At 45.5% G+C, this 17964-nt stretch overlaps 1 protein-coding gene across 1 annotated transcript in view; it reads left to right on the top strand.

Annotated features, from left to right (window-relative positions):
* cicb (capicua transcriptional repressor b) overlaps positions 1–17964 on the top strand; it is a 70354-nt gene that overhangs the window by 26990 nt on the left and 25400 nt on the right. The window contains exons 3-7 of the mRNA XM_083760415.1: positions 12240–12383; positions 13156–13336; positions 15226–15337; positions 15669–15851; positions 17688–17820. Of these exons, the coding sequence (XP_083616541.1) occupies positions 12240–12383; positions 13156–13336; positions 15226–15337; positions 15669–15851; positions 17688–17820 (753 nt within the window). The remainder of the gene's footprint in view (positions 1–12239; positions 12384–13155; positions 13337–15225; positions 15338–15668; positions 15852–17687; positions 17821–17964) is intronic.

Genomic DNA, 17964 nt, shown 5'->3' with positions numbered 1-17964 from the left:
AGGGTGCACACTACTGGTTCAGTGCCAGGTGAGGGTGAGGGTGCACACTACTGTTTCAGTTCCAGGTGAGGGTGCACACTACTGGTTCAGTGCCAGGTGAGGGTGCACACTACTGGTTCAGTGCCAGGTGAGGGTGAGGGTGTACACTACTGGTTCAGTGCCAGGTGAGGGTGCACACTACTGGTTCAGTGCCAGGTGAGGGTGAGGGTGCACACTACTGGCACAGTGCCAGGTGAGGGTGCACACTACTGGCTCAGTGTCAGGTGAGGGTGCACACTACTGGTTCAGTTCCAGGTGAGGGTGCACACTACTGGTTCAGTTCCAGGTGAGGGTGCACACTACTGGTTCAGTGCCAGGTGAGGGTGAGGGTGCACACTACTGGTTCAGTTCCAGGTGAGGGTGCACACTACTGGCTCAGTGCCATGGTGAGGGTGAGGGTGCACACTACTGGCTCAGTGTCAGGTGAGGGTGCACACTACTGGTTCAGTTCCAGGTGAGGGTGCACAATACTGGTTCAGTGCCATGGTGAGGGTGAGGGTGCACACTACTGGTTCAGTGCCGGGTGAGGGTGCACACTACTGGTTCAGTGCCGGGTGAGGGTGCACACTACTGGCTCAGTGCCAGGTGAGGGTGCACACTACTGGCTCAGTGCCAGGTGAAGGTGAGGGTGCACACTACTGGTTCAGTGCCAGGTGAAGGTGAGGGTGCACACTACTGGCTCAGTGCCATGGTGAGGGTGAGGGTGCACACTACTGGTTCAGTTCCAGGTGAGGGTGCACACTACTGGTTCAGTGCCAGGTGAGGGTGAGGGTGCACACTACTGGTTCAGTTCCAGGTGAGGGTGCACACTACTGGCTCAGTGCCAGGTGAAGGTGAGGGTGCACACTACTGGCTCAGTGTCAGGTGAGGGTGCACACTACTGGTTCAGTTCCAGGTGAGGGTGCACACTACTGGTTCAGTTCCAGGTGAGGGTGCACACTACTGGTTCAGTGCCATGGTGAGGGTGAGGGTGCACACTACTGGTTCAGTGCCGGGTGAGGGTGAGGGTGCACACTACTGGTTCAGTGCCGGGTGAGGGTGCACACTACTGGCTCAGTGCCAGGTGAGGGTGCACACTACTGGCTCAGTGCCAGGTGAAGGTGAGGGTGCACACTACTGGTTCAGTGCCAGGTGAAGGTGAGGGTGCACACTACTGGCTCAGTGCCATGGTGAGGGTGAGGGTGCACACTACTGGTTCAGTGCCAGGTGAGGGTGCACACTACTGGTTCAGTGCCAGGTGAGGGTGCACACTACTGGTTCAGTGCCAGGTGAGGGTGCACACACCAAACTGGGTTTCACACTCTGCGTGCAGTTTCAGCGCATCACAGCGAGGACACACATCGCACTTTCACTTACACGTGACGTGAACGCGCTCCCCCCCCCCTCCTTTCTTGGCAGTGTTGTCTTTCAGACGCACACTCTCTCTCTCTCTCTGTCCCCTCGTCTCATCTCGTCTCGTCTATAGTCTCGTTATTTTGGGACTTTTTCTTAACCCCCAAAAACTATTACAACACCGCCATTAACCCTTCGTTCCAACGCATTGCAGTGGCTTCTTTGGTGCTACTCCTCTCCCCTCTTAGCTCTCCTCTCTCTCTCCATCCTGGTCTACCCGGATACGGATACCCCCCCCCCCCTGCCCCCGCCAACATAACCAACACCGCGCCACCATCATCAACTCCCCTCCCATGCTTTACGTAACGCTTAAAGCCCTGCACATCCTCCACCCCGGCCATGGCAACAACCACATCTGGATCACACACGGACTGGCACCAGAGTGCCAGCCTTAAGCAGTCGTCACAGAAAATAATTAAGTCATACGCTACCAGAAAGTCCCGTTTCAGCCAAAGAAATTCCTAAATGCACGGCTGTGTCCCAGTGTTAGACTTCTGCAAACTAAAAGAATGTGATTTCCACACATCTTAGGAGTTTTTTTTTCCTTGTGCGTTTCATTCCTTGCGCAGTGGCATTGCTTCATCTGCGTTCTCCTCAATCACCTCTCAAAGTTGGCTTTCTCCTCCTCTTTCCCCCCATCTTCCTGCTTTCCCTCGTCTTCTTTCTCAACATTTTCTTTTGGGTTTTTTTTTGCTTTCTGCTCTGGTGGCAGTGTTGGCGCCGTTTATCCATAGGCCAGCAGTGCCGCCAGGTGGTCAGACACATATATTACATTATCAATTCTGGAGGAGGAAGAGGAGGCGGAGGAGGAGGAGGAGGGAGGGAGGGAGGGAGACGAAGGAGGTGGTCCAGTAAAACACAGTTGTGAAGTCAGTGCTACGTGCACGCTCCTCATTGGCGACTGCCGTTGTCTGGGGGAAGCGAAGCTGATGGTTGCTGCGTCTGTTGCTACAGAGCGCTTTCAGAAAAGGCGGCTCGTCGTGCGCTATATACTTCACGAGTCCAAATGTATGAATGGCGTTCAGGGGATTCAGGGGGCATTCGCTAAAGTAAAGCCCCCCCAAAGAGGGAAAGGGACCTGGGGTATATAAGGCAGAGTTGTTTTTTTTTACAAAGCGGACAATACGAAGAGCAGCAGTTGAAGATGAGCGGATAATTTTGGGGGAAGTTTTATGAGGTGTGTGTGTGTGTGTGTTCCTGTGTCACTTGACACAAGTGACACAGAAAATTGGGGCTGGGGAGGGGGGGGTGGGGGGGGAGGGTGTAGAGACCTTTGCCCAACACGGCTTGTTGCCGTGGTAACAGCAAAGGATGGCGGATTGAGTTATAATTGGTCAGAGAGAGGCAAATGATGGGCTGTATGGAGGGAGGGAGGGAGGAGAGATTGAGAGATGGGAGGGGGTCCCGCTGCGTTTTGTGTGGGTAGAGAATGATGGTGGAAAGTTTTTTTTCCCCCTATAGCGCAGGTTTGTGCTCTGCCAGGTATAATGGAGGGCAGTGGCATTGATACACATATAGAACATGATGTACGCGCCCGCTGACAGCTATATGAAAGCCTGTTTTTGAGGGCCGATAGCCCATGGTGTATGGAACCCAATTTTTGTCTCAACACAAACATTAAATGCCGTTGACAATGAATGGACAATTCTGAGTGTTTGTGTGAACACAAACATTGCGTAACACAAACATCGATGACGAAGTTGAGGAGGGCGCAAATTGCGATTGGCCGGAATGAGATGATGATGTATGATGATATACGATGATAAGAGAGCCCCTCACTTCACATAGTTGTGATTTAGTTTAGCTTAGTTTAGTTTATTTCGGTCCTATTTTCACAAAAATGTATTAATTTACAATACATTTAACCCATTTTGACCTGAGGCCGATTCTAAAATAAATGGCTTCTACTGTAAATTCTATGTTTTCTGTAAAGCCTCTGTTTCTATGTTAGTGGTGCTCAACCTTTCCATGTCAAGGACCCCCGGAATTATTTGCCCGCCGACTCCCATCTGAAAATATGATGTTCCCAGAGGCAAAGATATGAGTTAAAACTTTCACCCTGGAAGAATATATATTCAAAGATTTGTGCCACAATTTCACGATTTTCAAAAAATACCAGATCTACAAGCTCGTAGTGCGGCACTCTGTGCCGTGCTACGAGCTTGTAGATCTGCTATTTTTTAATAGCTAAAGTATATAACATAATGCTTAAAACACCGAAAGGGGTTCCCGTCCAGGATGGGACGAGAACAGACACTTGAGTGGCTGAAGCTAAAAGCTTATTATTGCCTATACCCCATTTGGATGCAAAATCAATTATCAAAACAAATCAATAAAACTAACACAACTGACAAACAGTTATATATATTATTCAAGTAAGAAATTAACAAACAAAGAAACAGAACAATAAAACAAAAAATAGTTTAGAAGTTTAGATTTCATACATTATTAAGTGTCAATATGGAAGTATTTCCACCAAGCTGCACACTTCACCACTAGGTGGATACTTGACAAAAAATGACAAATAATGGTATGAAACATATACCATTTGCACATACATTATGTTTACGTATGGTACAATAAGACTCATTCGCACTATAATACCGTTTTCTTTTTCTTTTTTTTGCTATTTACATTTATTACTTATTAATAATACATACATTTATATATATTTATATATATTTATCTATTTAAAGCTGCCATAAGCAATAATATGTCAACATTTTAATGACTTGTTTTTTTATTTATTTTTCGGTATTCAGACAGCCAGCAATGAGTAGCACGTTCCCAAAACAAATGTAGTCTCTGTGACACATCTAGGGGCCACAATCTGCATTCAAAGATGTTCCTAGAAGCTTTGTCATTGGTCGGGGAAAGAAAACCCGGTCGAAATGACTAACAAATCAGGAAGTAGCCAGGCAAATCGACCAATGACAAAGCTTGTACGGAAATCTTTGAATGCAGATTGCAGCCCCTAGATTATATTATACATTATATATACTACATTTTCTTTGTGAGCGTTCTACCCATTGCTGGCTGTCTGAATACCAAAAATAAACATAAATAAAAAGGACATTAGCATTTTTACATATTATTGCTTATAGCAGCTTTAATTAGGATTACTTATTTATAATTAGGATACTCTTATTCTAATGTTCTATATTTATTTTTTACCTTGGTTTTGAACATTTCTTTTTCATTTGGTGACTGATGAGCACATTTCCAAATCTGTATCCACACTGTTCCATAGATGACGTACCCCCTTACAGATGAGCATTTATGTTTTGTGTTGGTCCTCACGTTATTTATCTTTATACACCATGCAGTTCCCCTCAGTTCCTATTTGGTCTCTCGTACATTGAACAGCTCCTGCATGCAGGTGGAAGTCTATTGTGGTGGGCCTTGTACATCATTATGGCAGTGTTTAGGTCAACTCTTCTAATTTTAGAGTTTTATTTTTAATAACGAGTGAATTGGTTGGTTCTAGGTAGTCTGATTTATTTATTATTCGTACAGCTTTTTTCTTGGAACAGAAAGATAGGATTAATGTTGCATTCCCCCATACTTCCAAACGATAGGTTAGTACAGCAAGTAAAGTGAATTATCGTTTACAATGGGTTTCCACTTATAAGTATTGCAATTGTTTTGGATTTTTGTATGTGGTTTCCAGTAGAGTGTCGTCGTCTATGGCATAGACAAACTCCTACACTGATAACACCTCTGCCAATTCCAGCCAGAAGAGAGAGACAGTTACGTGTACAAGCTGAAATGGCATCTTACACATTTTTCACCTTCTTCCTATGTATTCTCTCCCTCTCACTCTCTCCTTTCTTGTCATTTTTAATCTGTATCTCTCTATGCCGTGTGCTCTCTTTTGACATCTGTGACTCGAGGTTTACAACTACAGCTTATGGTCCCATCACTATAGGTTTACAACTACAGCTTATGGTCCCATCACTATAGGTTTCGTGCCATGCAGATGTATAAGTCCCATGCAGGCACGTCACCACAGCTCTATTGTGGCAGGCTGATACCGCTGTAATGTAACCACGTCGTCTCTGTAGTGGCGCTGGTGAAATAAGATGACATAACTGCACCGAGTCCTTTTTTGCAGCGGCTTACAGTGTATCTAATCGATCTGGTGCCCCGGGGGGTCGACGAGGGGTCAACCTAAAAGGCATTATGTCCGTTCTGAGGAAGGGGTTTAGCTGTCGCCGTTCATTAAGTAGGGCTTTGAACTGTAGCCCCGAGTTGAAACCTCAGTACTCACACTAATCTGCCCCCTTCCCCATGCCCCTCTCTCTCACGGCCCGTTTCTCCTGTGACTGGATTGCTCGCTCCCTCACTCCCTCAACCACTCAACCACTCACCCACCCACCCACTCACTCACCCACCCACCCACCCACTCACTCACTCACCCACCCACCCACCCACTCACCCACCCACCCACCCACCCACCCACTCACTCACCCACCCACCCACCCACCCACCCACTCACTCACTCACTCACCCACCCACCCACCACCCACCCACTCAGTCTGCTGTCCGCCTGGCTTCAGCCTCGACCTATGCTTAGTTGTGTGCCAGCGTCGCGCAACGGAAATAGCAGATATACAAGCTGATGACGTGTCGTAGATCTGCAATTTTCAGCGTGCGACACTGTGTGCAACGAAGCATATCGAGCCCTTTCTATTTCCGTCTCTCCCCTGTCACTGTTTACTGGATGAAATCTCCAAGCGTTTGGGTGAGTCTTTCTGTCTTGCTGTCTCTCTCTCCCTCCCTCCTTCGAGGGCTATAATGCCTATTAGTTTAACTCTTGTTGTAATGCCGCGGGCTTAAAGGGGCACAGTCACCGCGGATCTGCATGACACAAGATCCTTGACACATGACACAAGCCCACGACAGCAGGTCGAAGAATGGCATACGAGAATGGAAGGCAGAGTGAATGGCAGCTTGGTCTCGCCACAGAGACTGCTTTTAGTCACCAATTGCATGACTAATATACTGTGGCAAGGGAGTTCCGTATTGTGATCACAGTAATATACAACCCTCGAGGGTATTTTGGCTTTCATACAACTTCTACCAACACATTTTGTACAAAAGGTTATTGCGACATGTGTGTCGGGCGGCACCATATATGGTGCCCAGGTCTCGTGACATCATCAGGGATGGAGATGTGGAGACCCTGATGTCATAGTAAATGTGACCTGCTGTCGCAGTTAAGCCCATATATGGAGATCCCTGATGTCATCAATATTGGCCAGCAACTCTACATCTGACCTCAAACCCTTAGATCTACATATATGGATATATGTCAGAACCTGTTCTTCCTCTTCGATGACTCCCTTTTGACTTATACCTGTCCATTCGAATTTCAAACTCTAGACGGGCCTGCCCCAAAGTTATTACTGCAGCCAGTGAAAACTAGAGTTCTCAACAGGCCCAAAAATGAAGGCCCGGCACTACCTGGGCCCTCATCAAACCCTGTACACTCAAGAGAATGTCCCTGCTACCACCCTTAGATCTCCATATACTGTATGGAGCTCACCTGTTCTGATATGTTGATCTGACACCATCAAACCCTGTACACTCAAGACATGCTCCTTATATGGCCAGTATACAGAATTGATCTGACCCCCCATGCCCAGCAGTCTGCCCACTTCTCGCCCTCAGGCGTCGTACTGTACTGGTATACAGTACAGTGTGTGTGTGTGTGTGTGTGTGTGTGTGTGTGTGTGTGTGTGTGTGTGTGTGTGTGTGTGTGTGTGTGTGTGTGTGTGTGTGTGTGTGTGTGTGCGTCACTGCGTGTGTGAAAGAAAACAAAGACAAACCAAAAGGGAAGAATAAAGAATATTGCTAACACAAGCTCCCTGGATATCACAAACATTGTCATGAAAATAGCACTCTGTGAATTACCAGTAGTGAAGTCACTTTTTTATCATCATGGATACAATATCATCTACAGTAAAGACCAATTAGATTGCTTCAAGTTGCTTGTCTACCTGTTGCATAATAAATGTTGAGGAAATGTTACTACAGACATTATGCTCATCACAAATACAGACCTAGAAGGTATGATTGCAGAGTGCCACTGCGGCGGTTGGGAAAACTACAACATGTCATGTTGTTCAATGTTAAAGCCCTGGCTGGAAGTGAAGTCAAGCCACTCCCAGCATTGTGTTTTTTTTTTGCATGACTGACAGGTTGACTGACTCATGTGGCATGTTTAGATTTCATGTGATATACCTGTGACATTATTACATAGACGATTCTGCCTGTGTGTGTGTGTGTGTGTGTGTGTGTGTGTGTGTGTGTGTGTGTGTGTGTGTGTGTGTGTGTGTGTGTGTGGGGGGGTGGCCACTGTCCATTGATGTGCCTTCATTATCACTCTCCCTGTTTTCTGGTTTCCAAACCCACCACAAGAGAAGTTCTGTTTTCACCCCCCCCCCCCCCCCCCCCACACCTCCCCCTTTCCCACCATTCCTCCTTTCCTGCACAAAATGTCTTTAAGTCTATTTTTACCCTCTATCCACTCTTATCCTGTTCCACCCATTTTCCCTCTCTTTCACAGCACCCCCTCCCCTCCCCAGTGTCTGTTCTCGCTACATGTTCTCTTTCTTTGTGTGTGTGTGTGTGTGTAGTGTGTGTATTATTGTGTGTCTGTTGCAATTATGAGGCGGCAGATTTGCATGGGTAGGGCGGGGGCGCTGGGATTGAAGGGGTTTTCATGATGAGAAATTAAATTACATCACTTGGACACCACACGTGTTCTACAATTGTACGTTAGAAAGATATGGTCACCTTTTCACACACAAGATTTTTTTTTTTGCTGGCTCATAAACTATTTGGAAACTATTTCATCAGTTCAAAGCTGTGGGATAAACAAACAACATTTTTTTCTTTTTTAATTAATGACAATGTGTATACATGTTACATTGTATCAGATGCAACAGATTGCATGGGCCCAGGATGATCTTCAGATGTGACTGGTCAGTAGAGTAGCTTACTGGCGCCACCACTGCATTAGGCGGTCATTACTGGCAAATGCACTTGGAACTCGGCGTTTGTAAGGGGCGGGACCTTCTCCATGTTGTGTTAGGCGATTGGTTGGCCTACATCTGAGTGTCGGCGTGTCATTGGTGATTTAAGTAATCACTCCAGTTTACTACGAATTGTGTACCAATAGGTAGGGGGCTGGGGTGGGCTTCTTAGATCAAAGGAACTTGAGTTACAGTATCTAGGAGACTTTAGATGTGCAGATTTATGCAACTACACAGTATTTCCTTGTGGAATCAGTAGGTTTATCGGCTTTATATGTTTGATATAGTTTTATTTATTTATTAAACGCTTGTGTCTTGTTTAATTGTACGCGGTTATTTTCGGCGCGACACCCTTCGTACGAAGAAGTATCAATATCAGTGTAGGGTTCTGTTATATTTGCATATGACTGACATTCCAGCGCACACTATGACCAATCAGCGAGCGCGGCGGCGGGATGGCAGGTGGCCGCGTGAACCAATGGCGAAGCATGGATGTAGTAAAAGGGGGCGGGACACGGTTGGGCGAGGTTGACAGAGCGAGGAGGAGGAGGGGGAAGGAGGAGGAGGGAGGGTGCAGCCCAGTTTACAACAAGAGGAAGAGAGAGGGAGGGAAAGAGAAAGAAGAGAAAGAAAGAAAAGAACAACGTTTACTTGCAGGGAGGGAGAGAGAGAGAGAGAGAGAGAGAGAGAGAGAGAGGGAACAGTGAACACTGGTGTGATGATAATGAGAGGACTTTAAATTCACCGAAAAGGCCTCGCCCGGAGCGAGCCGAGCGACTCGTAGTGACCGAACTAGACGCTGCGTTGTGGGGGGGAGACAGACATCGGCGCGGAGCGGCCAGCCCAGAGCCTGCCTCCTGCACACACACACGGACCTCCTGTTGTTGTGCTACTATCCATATATACTGGACATCTGATTTTCGTAACTACAGACAACAACTCTCTCGGGTTCCAGACACAGTCCTGCCGCGCCGGAGAAAGACCATTCCCTGGTGGTCCCTGTTGGCGACAACCTTTTATAGACCGACCTCCTCGACTGGACGAAGAGAAAAACAAAGAAAGAAAGAAGCGGAGCTACGGATACAACATCCCCCCCTTTTTTTAATCTCCAAATGCTTCTGGAGTGGAGACTGTAGAGAGACAGAGATAGTTCCTCTCCCCAGTCGTGTGCCGCTAGAGGTTGTAGTCCATCTGTAGTTGACGTGAGCTTGTAGTCCATCACCAATAGATACAGTTAATGTTGGGTTGTCCATGTGAGGTTTTCGTGGTTGAATTGTAGGTAGGGGAAGGACTGGCAGTGAATATTTCACGTTGTCTTGTAGGTATCTGGCTGTTAGGAGGTGTGTGTGTGATGGATGAATGCACCAGATTTATCGAGAAAGACATCACATCTACATTTCGACCCCTTCTTGCGTAAATGCATAACGGATGTTACTCCTGTTTTCCACAGTTTTGTTGTGGAGATATTATTGACAGCCAGGTGTTGAAAAGAAGCGGATCGCCAGATGAAGACAGGTGTCCTCTCGAACGGTTCGACTCACTGACAAGACATGCGGACCACCCCAACTCAAAGTTGATTTTAATGGGTGGTTTTGTGCCATGGCGAGCTGTGGTCGTGGTCTTATTTTAGCTGGCAATAATAATAATAATAATACGCGTGATGATGTGTCCGCCTTAGTTGTGTGGTTGAGAAATGAGAACAAGCGCGTTAGTTTGGCGTGTTTGTGTGCGGCGGCGGCGGCTGCAGGACCAGGGGCGTTCCCGAGGGCTTGGTCTGATCTGGAACGGTCCGACATCATGTTGTATTATTATTAATAATAATAATAATTATGTGAACCAAACGATGTGATTAACGACACGTGTTCTTCTTACACATTATCACAGTATGCAAAATAACCTCCCAGGTTGGAAGAATCACGTCAACTGATAGCTTTATTTCATGTGTTTGTTTGTTGCAGTGGTGGCACAGACACGGTGGCCTTCCCTTCATCCGATACTTGTTTTTAGTGATTTTACTATTAAAAAAAATAAATACAGCACTGCTTTTTTATTATTGTTACGCACATTCTTATTGACGCCCACGTAACGTTTACACCCACCACCCACCAGCCCCGTTAGCGCAGCGCTCAGTTTGACATGGCCCGGGCCGGGGCGGAGTGCAGTCGTCGGCGGGATGCTTTAAATCCAGCTCGTGGATGAGCGAGAGGCCCTGTTAACCCGTGGAGCGCCGCGCCACTGTACTAATGTAAACAAACGGAGGCAGAGAGAGAGAGGGGGCATCGGGGGTAATTAGACCAAGGAGGAGAGAGAGAGAGGCTCGCCTTCCATCTCACCGCGTCCTTTCGATGAATCGCATACGTAACTGCTGCGTTGTTACCAATAACTGAAATGAACTTTTATGTCGTTATTATGCACAATCCTTCGTAGTACATTTTGTCCACGGATGTTGGATTGTTGTGTGCGTGTTGTTGTTGTGTTATTATCAGATTTCGTTATTGCTTGATTGATGACGTGAGCTGGACTCTTGCTTGGTATCAAACTGTACAGCACCATCGTAAAATAAGAGGATGGTGCAGTGAATATTGTGAATGATGACTGCAACCTGAAAAGGGAAGATATAACGGACACACCATTGAACACTTATTTTGTTCATCTCTGTTGCCATCGGTTAAAGCGAATCCAGAGGTTTTGGATTAAGGATGATTTCACGTGTGGATTATTTTTTCTTGCCATCCAATTTTTAAAAGGGATCTCATATTAATGGATTTATAAACACAATTTATTTTGGTCAAAGAAGCATCAAGGACTTCATTCAATCATGTTTTCTTCAGAGAATCCTCAGTATCTCCGTCAAGGATTAAGCATGTTTGGTTAGTCCTTGTCAATGAATCACCTCACCTCGTGTATAAAGCTAAAACTCACTTGACCTAGTACATAAATAAACAGCTGGAATCATTTGTAGACATATAACAGAATATATAGCCTTTCAAGTAGGTTATTACTACTTATTACTAACAAACAATGCCAAACATTGATGGTTGTTTTGTGAATACTAGATATAACTCGGGTTGTTTCACCCCCTATTGTTATAAAAGGTTATACACCAATTGGTAATACATTGTCAAAGAAACAGTTGCTTAGAAATGATGCAACCATCTTCCCTGTTTTCATGGTTTCTGTTTATTCTGAGTCAGAATCAGTGGCTAGCTATAGGTGTGCTGTTTCAGCCTGTGTGTGTGGTAACAGTGATGTGCCCACACTCACCTACACACTGGGGCAAGTCAAGGACTCATTTGGCTTATATATATTTTTGGATCCCATCTCTCCACAGACTCATACAAGGGTTTATTGTTTCCTAGCTGACAAGGCTATCTTTCACAATAAATTAATACAATTGTTCCTCAATAGTCAGGAGAGAACCCAGAAGTAGGTCGCAAGATACTCTGACAGGGTTGCAAAGAATACTTTCTAATGGAGAATTGATGCCGTTTGATGTGAATCGCCATTATAGCCAATAAGCCAGCTGAAAACCACATAATTGGCGTTAGTGGAGGAGAAATGTGTTTTGTTGTTTTTGCCAGGAGAATAGTACTTATTACAGCCTCACCCCACCATAAATAAGGAAGCAGCCTCTTGGTTATCTGAAATGGAGGAGAGAGCCTGGATTTTACTGAATCAGAGCATCCTGTAGTAGGCTAATTAAGTAATGGAGGTTAGATAGCAGTTCTGGGTTGTCAATAAAGAAAATGTACTGTGCTTCCTCTGCAGTGTGGACCAATGTGGAGCCCCGGTCAGTTCCAGTGTTTCCGTGGCATTCATTGGTCCCTTTCCTGGCGCCCACCCAATCAGATGCCTCCGCTCAGCCAGGAGAGGGCCAGCAGCCAATCAACCAAGCGGCCAGCCTCAAGACAGGTACATTGAGTGTGCCTACGTGTTTTTTGACTGAGAGACGGTGTAGTTCTATCCTTTTTCATGCATTACAACCCTTGATCACAGTTATCCTTTATTTAAAAAGTGCTTTCTAATTAAATGTAGTGTTTCAACTTTCTCAGATTAGGAGGATACACATGCACCCCATATCTGTCCTGCCAAAGCCCTCACATCTGTACCCCACACAACCTACACTCCAGTTGTCTGGGCCAATAAAGGCAAATTAGACATAGGGCTGTGACCAGTGAGCACTGCATTGTTCTGGAGATGGATGTTAAGCACAAGTGAGAAGACTTGCTGGTGTCTCATATCAACAAATCAAAATCCCGAGTTGGTGTTTGGCTAGACCTCACTCTCGCAGCCAGCAACTAACTAACTGTATCAACTTCACTACATGGATGTTATGCTTTGTTTAGACTGACAGAAATCTGACAGGGAGAAATCCTCTACCAGAATAGTTTTTTGCCTTTTATTGATAGGGTACAGTCACACCGTCAGGCTCAATTACCGGCCTAGGTGCCTGCTAAATTAGGCGAATTAGCTTCCGGTTCATTTTTGGGTAAATAAGTGATATCTTATAATAGTTATAACAATATAATATCTAACAAAATATCTTCTTTGCAACGGGTCTGTGTGGGTCCGATGGTCGAAAGTCCATCCATCTTCAACCGCTTATCCGTAGTCGGGTCGCAGGGGGCTGGTAAATTCACCAATTTACCAGCACAATTATCTATGTGTTCTGTTCCACCCTCAGAGTCTCAGGGGCTGCCTGCGATGCCACAGGAGTGTATGGAGGCCCCCCCTGCCGCGGAGAGGCCGGGGCGTCCGACGCACCCCCCCACCCCCTCCATCGATGAGCTTCCCCCGGAGAGGGAGAAAGGGGAGGCGGAGAGAGAGAGGCCCGACAGCGAGACGGAGAGTGACGTCGATGACCCGTAAGAGTGAATATCTGCTGTCTGCTGTGCATTGTGCGTGTTAAAGTGTGGTGCCATACCATGTTGTTGTTGTCAGACTTATTTAACCACGTATATACCTTGCTGTACGATGAATAGTGGAAAATCACACCCGTGTGAACTGAGTGGTGCAACTCCCCTCTCCCCCTCTCCTCTCTCTCTCTCTCTCTCTCTCATTAGCAGGCAACTGTACAGCTCTATCTCTCTCTCTGTTTCTGCACAACAGCGCCCCTACTGGTACTAATAGTCATACTCGTGCTCATACATAGGTGAACACATACATAGGTGAACACATAGGCGGACACGGACATTGCTGTTCCTTGGAGTGGTTGCACCACTCAAAAAGTGTTGATCTACAAGCTCACGACGTATCGCGATGCAACGTGAGCTTGTAGGTAAACTATTTTGATTTTTGTGAATTTTTGAAAAGTTTTGCCAAAAGTATATGTAAATGTCGTGGACCCTGTCTGTGAGGTTGCATTTACAGGAGATGGGGCAATTGGGCATAATAAGGTTTCTGCCCGGCGTGTCATCATACGTGGGTGTGTTTTATTTATTTTTTATTTATTTTCATTTATTTTTCTGGTTATCCTAGCTGCTAATTTGGGCAGACCAAGCTCTAGTGCCAGAACAAAGCAGAGATGGGAACAAAAGCATTCCATCTCTCTGGGCTTTATGTGCCCATATGAAAGGCAGCCATTGAAATGGATGCGGCTGTCTGTCGATTCTGCTGATGTACCTCGCAGGGAGATGAACTCCTCGTGCTCCGTGTGTCTCTACACTTTTGATAGACTGCCAGCTCTTATATAACCCATTCTGACCTGAGATCAGATTAAAAAAAAGGTCTTCTACATCCTGACAGTTTTCTGAAAAAGCTATGTTTCTATGTCAGTCGTTTTTCGAATTTTCAAAAAATAGCAGACCCGCGCTATGAGCTTGTAGATCTGCTATTTTTCAATAGCTAAAGCGTGACATAACGCTAACACCAAAAGGGGTTCCCGCCCTGAATGGGATAAACACTCCCCAAATGAAACGCGGAGGATTTCTCGGCCGCTCGGAATCAACTTGAGTCTCCTCACATTTGCATTTACATGTAAAGGGAACGTGGCTTGGTGTTGTTGTATGCATGTACACATAGACAATCTGACAAATGATAAAAGATATAAAGTGTACTGTACATACACTACAGTATATACACTATCGATCAGAGAGAATGATGTTGTACGGGCAAGCGCCTTGTATGTTTCACAAGATGGTGAGAGAAGTGAGATGAAAATTGATTTGCATAATATTCTAAGTAGTGCTGATAGAGACAGAGAGTTGATGTTAACACGTCATTGGAGCCACATGTGGCCATTTCTGGCCTACCATGACAATGAAAATATGGCCGGACGGAGCCATCTCTCCTGGGCCTCCCCTCTCAATTATCCAAGCACATCTCTCTCATAGAACCAGAGATTAAAATAGGGTGCATTTTGCATCCCAAAACGCAGTTTATAGTTAAGGGACGCAATAAAACAACGACCACGGGATGCATTACTGTACTATTTCTTTTATTCTAGTTTATTTAGCTAGCTTTAGTTATAATAATAATTTCTTCTGACAACCACATTATAAATAACCATATAAAATGAAATGGGAGTTTAAATGCTGCAATTTGTAAAAATGGCAAAATATGACTCCTAACGTCGTCGAAGTGGGACTCATAAAATGTCCCTGGGACTCATCTAAAAGACCATCCCTGCATCCCGGGACTCATTACATTGAAAAGCTATTTACATCACTGTAGAACACAATGCTGAGAGAAGCAGGCTGCCGAAAAGTGCCCATTATATCAAACAAAAGATTTTGTGTTTTTTCCTTCTCCACAGGTTCCTCCCTGGAGTCTTACCTGACCCGCCTCTCTCTATACCGCCAGTCAAGAGGCGCACCCAGTCCCTCAGTGCACTACCCAAAGACGGGGACAAGAACAGCCCTGGGAAGGTACTGCCAGGATCCCTTGTACCCCCCACCACCCCCAACAATTTCATCCATTTCCTTTTCTGAATCTCTTGTCTTGCTCTTTTATCGACTCTTATCACAACTTTATTGTCTCAAAATAGCTAAATCTGATTTACAGCATGGCTTATGATGTAATAACTGCTCACAAGACTTGATGCTAAGAAAAACTACACCAAGGGACATAAGTGGAACACGGGATCCGATTATATGCCATTAAATGAACGGTGGAATGATGCAGTCCAGAACATGAGAACGTCATCCGCTCTCTCTCTCTCTCTCTCTCTCTCTCTCTCTCTCTTCCCCTCTGCCCCAGAGGGAGAAAGACCACATCCGGCGTCCGATGAATGCGTTCATGATCTTCAGTAAACGCCATCGAGCGTTGGTGCACCAGCGGCACCCCAACCAGGACAACCGCACGGTCAGCAAGATCCTGGGCGAGTGGTGGTACGCTCTGGGGCCCAAGGAGAAGCAGAAGTACCACGACCTCGCCTTCCAGGTAGATACATGCTCAACAACTGGATCAGGACCGAAAACAATCACGCTGTACTTTGCTAGTTAACCGTCAAAATCACTGACCCCCCTAGTGTATGTTGGCATAGGGATAACAAAAACCTTATGCTTTGATAAATGAGAGAGGTTGCGCATCAGCAATGGCTTTCAGTGGAGTGCCAAACCCAAATCAAGTATACATCAAAAAATAGGAATTTAAAAAAATACAAAAAGGTAGCACATCCAAAAATTAAACAAGCGGGGGACAAAGTACTCACATTTCCATTTCTTTATTGGCACACACCAAAAAGGAACGCTTACGTGTTCATCAGAGCATTCACATCAAGTGAATTCAAGTCAATTTATACAAAAAGGGTCAGAGTTCACCTACATCTGAAATCTCAAGTCAATCAACAGGGTCCAATCACAAACTGATTTGAATAAACATTTTGAGGCATAGTATATATCTCAGTTACACATCCAGGCATTAAAGCCAATCTTAACCCAGAAAGCATTTTAAGCTATAGTCATCATTCAGTCCATTGGGTGTCATAGTATTGAGTGTGTATATCCACTGCATTTCTCTTTGGGCTAGTCTCTTTAGAATATCACCCCCTCTGCTTATGCTTTGATGTTTTGTTCTCGTCATAGCATTGGAACCTGTTAAATGCATCAAAGGTTGGTCTCATTGCAGGCGTGAAATTGAATATTTACCTGAACTGGTCTTACTGGCTGTAGGTCAATACAGCCTCAACTCAACCGTTTTGGAAACACTGGAATGTGTTCTGTGTAGAGCATAGAACTAAGATGCATAACATATACATAAAATAACATGGGATGTGAGCCACTTTAGCTCGGAGGCCAGTGGAAAACTGACACTGCCACCAAGGTTACCCTTGGTAAATGACCTGTAAGTACTCCAGGGTGTTTGGTACAGGTTCTGAAAAGGTCTTAAAATGTGTTTTCTAAATTCAGACCCTAAAAATCTTTAATACACTTAGAGTAAATGTAGCGTAAAAGTCTCAGAGGTCTTAAAAGACACTGACTTGTATTCTCCCTCTTGGTTGGTTGGTCTAACGTGTGGTGTAACGTAAGCACTAAGTAGGGTTTCAATTGAATGCATCCCAGGACTCACAGGTGGTCCCGTGGATGAGAAATTTTATGCATCTCGGGTACAATTTATCATTTTTAACAAAATTGCAGTGATTAACAAGCAATTAAAATCCCAAATTTGACAACTTTATACATACAAATGGCACCTAAATTATAAAATAAAGAATACGTTGTAAAATAGTGTCCTGTGTTGAGCATTACACAAGAAAAGATGCATACAAACAAAGTAAGTCCAGGACCGACCGCACACACACACTCACACCAGCCTATGTGTCGATCCTTTTGGAATAATATGCATCAGAGACACGGAACGGACGCGCTACAAAGCATAAATGATTAGAATGATCTTCTATCGTCATAATCTGATCACTTAAACCCCATAAACGTTTGACCAGAGTCCTCCACCCAGGGGTCTATACTACCCCCCCGCCTCCTTTTTGCACTCTAAACCGTATCTCCGTAAGGATCACAGCCGAACCAAAAGCTAACATCACTCGTAGAGCTTCTGTTGGCAGCAGAATATGGTTTCACATGGTTAACATGGTGAAATGTGCAGTCACCTGGTACTCTCCTTCGTTGACTTGGTGAAATGTGCAGTCACCTGGTACTCACCTGGTACTCTCCAGTGTTTGAAAGAGCATGATGCTCTGCCAACCAGATGTGCCACGATCTCACAAACCCCCTCCCCTCTCTCCCCTCGTCCTTTAATCTCCCCCTCTCCCGTTCCCAGGTGAAGGAGGCTCACTTCAAGGCCCACCCAGACTGGAAGTGGTGCAACAAAGACAGGAAGAAGTCCGTCTCTGACGGCCGCGGTGTCCCCGGAGGCAAGGACATCCGAGAGAGGAGCATGTCAGAGACCACAGGTCAGTCTCACCGGGAACACCACAACTCCCACATGGTACCCACCAATACACACACACAACACTAACTCCAGGAAACCACAGGCCAGTGCCGAACATATTCAACTCCCACCTGTAAACTCACTCACACAAACGCATGCCAATAAA

This window comes from Protomyctophum parallelum (assembly GCF_964188405.1).
Source record: "Protomyctophum parallelum genome assembly, chromosome: 3".
NCBI lineage: Eukaryota > Metazoa > Chordata > Actinopteri > Myctophiformes > Myctophidae > Protomyctophum > Protomyctophum parallelum.
The sequence above is the reverse complement of the archived record's forward strand: the minus strand, read 5'-3'. Positions and strand labels throughout refer to the sequence as shown.